General features: G+C 62.4%; 2 protein-coding genes across 2 annotated transcripts in view; both read right to left on the bottom strand.

Moving 5' to 3' along the window:
- VWA1 (von Willebrand factor A domain containing 1) overlaps window positions 1-6501 on the bottom strand; it is a gene marked incomplete at its 5' end in the record, with an annotated part of 20064 nt that extends 13563 nt beyond the window's left edge. Inside the window, one exon of the mRNA XM_011377334.2 lies at window positions 6246-6501. Coding sequence (XP_011375636.2) covers window positions 6246-6501 — 256 coding nt within the window. The remainder of the gene's footprint in view (window positions 1-6245) is intronic.
- Window positions 6478-6923, bottom strand: part of TMEM88B (transmembrane protein 88B) — a 1620-nt gene continuing 1174 nt past the window's right edge. Inside the window, exon 2 of the mRNA XM_011377332.2 lies at window positions 6478-6873. Within this exon, the coding sequence (XP_011375634.1) occupies window positions 6649-6873 (225 nt within the window). The 3' untranslated portion in view covers window positions 6478-6648. The remainder of the gene's footprint in view (window positions 6874-6923) is intronic.

Raw genomic sequence — 6923 nt, 5'->3', positions numbered from 1 at the left:
CGCAGCAACACACAGTGCTCATCGAGATGCGAAAGCGACACACACTCGTAGCCGTGTATGCACAGAGACACCGCAGTCTCCCCATCCGGCCGTGAGGCTGCATGGTGTGCCCTGCCCCCTGCCCCCTGCCCCCGACATGCTCGGACACGGAGCCACCAAGCCGGTCATCCCCAAGTCCACCGCCCATGTCTCCGCTGGATTGGGAGTCCCTGAAGCCCGGCCCAAGAGGACCCAGTGGGTGTGAGAGGGTGGGGGCGACATAAGAACAACGAACCACCAACTAGGCCCTGGCCCTGGCCTCAACCACAGGGCTTGGGGAGGGGGAAGTGTCCGGGGGCTGGGACCTGTGTCCCCAAGGACTGACCGACAGGGATTGGAGGGGCTGAACTTAGAAAGGACGCAAGGCATTGGACGTAGGACAGAAGCCTGAGACATTTGAAGCGGGGGCTTCTTGGGAAACAAAAAACTCCCACCCCACCTAACTTCCTGGAGGAAGAGGCATGGGAGCTGGGGATGGCCGGTTCAGGCCCTGTCCAGGGCGACCATGGTAGGCCTATTGCTGTCTCCATATACCCAGCTCAAGGGGCCCAGGCCTGGGCTGAGGTCAAACAGTAGGACTGCGGACAGACCCCCTGCAACTCCCTTGAGCCCCCTCTAGAGGGGCCTCACTGCTGGGTCCTGTGTCCTGGGACCTTGGCTAAGCCAGACCTGAGGCAGCTGGAATGCAGGGGGCATCCCAAGGGGCAGATTTCCTGCCCTTAGGTGGGGCGGGGCAGTGTCCCCCGGGTGGGAGCTGAGGTCCAGGAGAGCCTCGCCCCTCACTCCTAAGACACTTTCCTGTGGGGTACCACTGCCCTCTCCAGCCACTCCTCTCTGTGCAGCTCGGGGGGCATCTCCACCGGGATGTCCCCTCCCTCGCCACCCTCCCCAGAGGATGCTCTCGGAGGAGGACGGATGGGACTCAGTGGTGTTCCTTCCTCCCTTTCTGGCAGGTGAGATGCCGACCGGCTGGGCGGCCCTGAGGCAGGCCGAGCTCCACTTTGCCTAAAAAAGGAAGCGGCTCAGCTGAGCCTGAGGAGCCGAAGCAGGAACCAGCGGAGAGCCGTGTCCCCGCCGCCCCGCCCCTCCCCGGGAATCTTGGCAGTGGCTGCGCTGGCTCCGTTCCACAGACCTCAGGCTGCGGCAGGGACCGGGACCTGCCTGGCGCTTCCGCCTGAGCCCTGTGGGGGGAGCAGGAGGCTTGGACCCCAAGCCCAGGGTGTATGCCCAGAGAGACCCCGCTTGGCCCCCAACCCCCCAGCAAGAAAGGTGCACCAAGGCGGCCAAGGAGATGGGGCTGCGAGGGGAGACCACCCTCAGGCAGCCACAGCCCCGGCCCGGCGGCCCACCGCGGACACACGTGCGAACACCTCTGGGTTCACCCTCCGTCCCTCTGGGCACCCACGGCCCGTGGCAGGAGCTGGGCCATGGCGGGTCCCCCACGACAAGGCAGCGGCTTCCCTGCTCGTACCCCACTCCTGTATGCAGGCGGGCCCACAGTCACACCAAGGCCTGTGCTGCTGGGTTGACGGGGAACTTTCCGTCCCTTCTGGAAAAACTGAGTGGGTCTTCTTGGCTGTGACGCAGGCCCTCAAGGAAGCAGCCGCCCTCAGCGCCCCAGCCTCTCCGTCACAGAGAGAAGGGACAGGATGGGGCCCAGTCTCTGTTGTCAGCTGGAGCCTCTACCCAGCCTGGCCCGAGTTCCGCCAGCTGCCCTGGCCAGGGGTTCCTGCTCAGCTCTGCCCTGCCACCTCTGCTGCTCACGCCGGGCTGTCACCTACCCCGGCCCGAGGCACCCTGCCTCCCGAGATGCTGCTCCTGCCCACCACCCTGCTGTCAGCACCTCCTGTGTCCTTCGCCACCCTCGGGGAAGACATGGCAGACCGAGTCCCCAGGGTGTGGGGTCAGGGCCAGGCCTGTGCTCCAGGCAGACGCCAGAGGAAGCACAAGCATAATGGCCCGGAAAGCTCCCCTCTGAAGGGGAACAGACAGAGAAGGACAGAGCAAGCCCTGGCCCCCAGGCTTCACCCTTCCCCCGCTCCCCCCCACCCCAGCCCCAGCCCGGTCCTGGCGTCCTGGGGACCAGGAGGAAGGAGCAGTCTGGCCCTGCCCACCACGGCCTTGGCCCAGTTGGGAGTCCCCTGCGCATCACTTCCCAGAGTTGGCCCACTCCGCCTGCCTGTCCAGGGGCAGGTGGAGGGGGTTCCCGGAAACCCAGGGGCGCTGCTCTCTGCAGGCGCCACCCTGCCCCCACCGCGCCTCGCACTCTCCCTCCCCCGCACACTCCAGGCCTCTGAAGAGAATAAGGGCCTTTTGTCCCCAGCTCACTGTGGTCATGTTGACCGCAGGGAAAAGGGCAGCTCCTGGGCCTCCCACCTCACCCCTGACCCCAGCCTCCAGCACTTCACAGGGCCTAAAGGGCAGATGGGCTGGGCCCCGCCTCTGGCCAGGGGATTCCCTGTGCTGCTGATTCTCACATTGCTGGTATCTCAACATGTACCCGCGCAGACATTGTGGGGAGGGACAGAAACAGGGAAGGGGGTGGCTGCCTGCCGCAGGCCTGGGGCAGGGGTGTGGGGCAAGCCAAGGCCCCCTACTCCGCCCCACAACGGTAAGTGGGACAGAGGGAGGGGGCAGCTGAGAGCAACAGGGCCCAGAGGCCCCGTCCACCGCCCACCCAGCTGCCCCACCCACACATTCTTCTAGACTCAACCTGCCTGTTTGTGGTCAGGGACTTGCCAGGGCCTGAGGACTGGTCCCGGGGGAGGGTCTGCAGGTCCTTGTGTCTACTCCCCAGGGGCCCAGGCCTGCACCCTGTGGCCCCAGAGCTGACCCTTACCCAGTTGCCCTGCCAGGGTGGCAAGGAAGACAGCTTGTGGGGTGGGCAGCCTGGGCATTGGGTGGCTACCACCTTGTCTGCATTCATTCATCATCCCTGTGCTGGGCCTGGCCACATGCTCCATTCTGTAGTGGGGACACACAGTCTCCGGGCAGAGCCCCTGTCCTCCCAGCTCTGCCAGGTGAGAAGGGGGACGCGTATTGGTGTGCTTGCAAAGGTGCTTGTCTACTTATTTTCCCCACGGAGGGCAGGGGCCGCGTCAGGCCAGGGGGCAGGAGATATGGGAAGTGCTAAGCCCCTGGGGTGGAGGCAGGCCGCCCTTGCCAGAGCAGTCAGGAGGCCCGAGGGGCAGAAAGGGTGGGTGGGCACTGGCTGTAGGGCCTCCATGGGGCAGGCAAGGGGAAGAGTGGGGGCCGATGCTGAGCCTCCAAGGACACGCCTAGTAGCCACGGTCAGAGGTGGAGCCTGCTATGCAGGGCCGGGAGGCGAGAGAAAGTTCCCGGGAAAGCTTCTGGGTTTTCAGCCTGTGCAAGGACTGACACTGGCGTCCTCCCGAGGTGGGACGCCTCGCTTTGGTGCCCTCTGCTGGGACCTTCTGTCACAGGGAGGTGACCGTAGCACCCCACCCCAGCCCCAGTCAGGGTCCAGACAGGCTTGCATGGGGAAAGAGAGAGCAAGGATGGACAGACCTGTGTCGAAAGCTTGGTGGCTACTCCCCAGAGGTAGAAGTGGGACCAAGGGGTGTAGGGGCTTTGGACCTCAGAGCCAGCACCAGGTTCTGCCTGTTTGCTACCCAACCTACCCACCCCAGCTCAGTTCCTGCCCAGCGCCCTTGCCTGGCCTACACGCCTGGGTGGGCCCACGCTCCAGGGATGGAACTGACCAAGTCCCCCCGATTCCTCCTAGCTGCTCACCGCTGTCTGAGGGCGTGCCTGCAGATGCTTGAGCTCCCTGGAAACACTTTGTGAATGAATAAATGACCTTGGGCAGGTCAGGGAACCTGGCAGAGTCTCCACGCTTGTGGAGTTGGGACAAGGCCCCACCCAAGGCTTGAGGGGAGACAGACAGGAAAGATGCACGCACAAGCCCAAACACGCACACGATGCACAAACACACACACATGCACTCATGTGCACACACAGGTGCATGGAAGCCCCCCAGAGCACATGGACGCACCTGCACACACACACACACACACACACACACACACACACAATGCACAAACGTGCAGAGACACGTGCACTCACAGGTGTGTGAAGGCCGCTACAGGTGGCACAGTCTTACAGGGCAGGGGCCTGGGCACCTGGGTGCTCCGAGGGGAGGCCTCTGCCTGGCTGACCCAGTAGTCCAGCGCCTGTTTCCTGAGGAGTCTGGGCCCCTGGATGGGCGGAAGGGGCAAGGCCAGCACTCCGAGGTCCTCAGGGTGTGGCAAGTGGGCCATTCCAGGCTGGGGTTGAGGGGGCTCTTGGGGAGGGAAGCATCAGGTTGGGGCCTGTGCCTGGGGAGTTAAGGCCCAGGAAGAGGGGCTTCCGTCGTGGGCTCCATGCTGGGTAAAGGTTTAGGGGCAGAGGTTTGTGGGATCCAGCCCAGGGAGGAGGATAGAAATGGGAAAGTTTGTCTGAATGACAGGCCTTGAGGACGGAGAGCCTGTGGCTGAAGGGCCAGGGCCCTGCCTCCACCTTGCCCAGGCCTCCTCCCCCTTACCAGGAGCCTGTCCAGAAGGAAGACCACCTAGGACACAAAAGACCAAGGCCCTCCTTCTCCCCCAGCCCCCAGCCCGCAGCATGCAGACCCCTAGGCCCCTCCTGTGAACCGCCCACATGCCCCCACAGGTGTTGTGAGCAGCAGGGACAGAGCTAGGCTGAGGCAGGACTTCTGTGGGATGCTGGGACACACCTTAGGAGCCCTTGGGCTGGGGCAGCTGAGCTCCCCACCTCGGCTCCCCACCCCTACCAGGCCCAGCTGTTGTTTTCATGACTCCAGGGCCAGGCGGATCCTCAGGAGAGTCCTCGTCCTCAAGCCTGGCCAGGGCCTGCCCAGCCCCAGGTGGCGGCGGGGGTGGGGGGGTGGGGGTGTTGGCCTTGGCCCCGGGGAAGCTTTCCTTGCAGCTGGGCGACTGGCCAGGTGGTCTGACTGAGACCGGCATGAGAGCTGGGCACAGACTACTGGAAAACCAGGCGGACTCCTGCTGGACCACAGCCAGCCACACACCAGGCTCTGCTCAAGGCCATGGAATGAGCCCTGACCCTGGTCATAGCCTGAACCCTAAGCCCTGACCTTTGGGCACACCTGGGCCCTGACCTTGCTGGTCCCAGGCAGAGTCCCACCGGGCCAAATCCTTTACGAGGCCTTCAGCTACAAGTAGACTCTGGGCCCCCCAAATTAAACCCTGAACGTAAGTAAACAAACAGAAGGATAATGAGCAGAAACCCAGGATGATGCACAAAAACAGACGGAAAGCAGAGGACTGGGGCGGGAGAGCCACACCACAGGCCGGGAAGCCAGCGTGGGCACCGCGCTGCAGTTACCAAGTTAGGCCCCTAGGGGGCAGTCGGGGCTGGCGGTCCTCACGGGGCGGGACACAGCCTCAGAATTTTCACAGGTGTGGGCTGACAACGAACAATTAGCAAACATGCAAAGAAATGCTATTAGTGAGAATCAGCAGAAACAACACAACAAATTTAGAGATCCTCCCCAAAGACTAAAACGTTGGAATTCTTAGGTACAGAATATGAAATAACTATGTGGAATGTTCGAAAAATCGAAGCTGGAGTCCAAAGATTGAGCATGCTACCAAGAGACCATTAAAAACGATCAGATTTGAAAAAGAAGCAAGTATAATGTTTAGGTAGACTCTACTAATTTAAAATTAAATCCATGAGTTAATCAACAGACGAATTAGTGAACTAGAAGAGGGAGATGAAGGAATTGCCCAGATGCAGCACAGAGAGACGAGATGGAAAACAAAACAGAGGAATCGACGTGGAAGGAAAAGGAAAAGGTAAAGCATTCATTTAATAGGTGTCCTCAAGAAAGAACAGGTGCAGTGACTGAGAGGCAGAATTGATGAGCTAATAGTTGGGAATCTTCCAGAACTGATGGAATATGTGAGTCACCAGGGTCTGGAAACACTGTGTATATGCAGCGAATGGATCGTTAAGCACACATCCACAACTGAAAACATGCTTAAGCACAGGAGAAAGACCGAAGATCTTGAAGTTATCTAGAGAGAACGCACAACCCTTACTCTAGTGCCCGTCTAAATGTTAACCCTGGTCACAGGCTGAGCCCTGCCAGCCCTGATGCTGGAGGCCACTGCTGACCTTCTGGAAACATGCGCGCAGGTGGGGTGCGGAGGTGTCAGTACCTCTGAATTCGCTGGAGGCCCGCTGGGGCAGCCCTTTGTGAGGGAGCAGGAGCTCAGGGCAGCCACAGCGGAAGGCAGGAAGGCCGCCTTTTCCAAGCCCGGCCAGGCGCCCCTTCTCTGAAAGCCATCCCTCCTCCTGGGCGCTTCCCAGCCTGGCTGCAGCAGCGGTGCCTGGTGGAGTTGGGGAAGGGCCAACGCCGGTCCGAGGGAGGCCGGTGCCATCTCGCGGCCACTCGGAGAACTGCGCACGAGCCCTGAGGCACACATGCTATTTCTCCGGCTGGATGGACCTGAACGCAGACCTCGAGCTCGCCGGCCTGGGGCCACCTTATGGGGATCCCGGGGGTTGTTCGGGGGCCTCCCTGGATTGGAGGTCTCGCGTCCTTTGAAGGGTCTCTGGGGATCACACACAGGCACAGAGCTGCTCCTGCCCGTCGGGGTGGTGACAGGGCCCGGGGGTCCAAGTGGGGGGCGGCAGCAGCGAGCGGAGGCGTCGGGCCAGGCGGGCGCGGGCGGCCGAGGCGAGTACCAGCAGCGGAGGCAGCGAGAGGAAGCCCAACACCACGAGCGTCGCAGAGCTGCGGTCCGAGAGCAGCGCGTGGCACGCGGGGCGGGGCGCCGGGTGCACCTGGAGGCGGGGCGGGCTTCAGGAGGGGCGGGGCCTGGGCGGCCAGGGGC

The sequence above is a fragment of the Pteropus vampyrus genome, unplaced genomic scaffold (assembly GCF_000151845.1).
Source record: "Pteropus vampyrus isolate Shadow unplaced genomic scaffold, Pvam_2.0 Scaffold309, whole genome shotgun sequence".
In the NCBI taxonomy this organism is placed as follows: Eukaryota; Metazoa; Chordata; class Mammalia; order Chiroptera; family Pteropodidae; genus Pteropus; species Pteropus vampyrus.
This window is presented reverse-complemented; position numbering and strand designations above follow the sequence as displayed.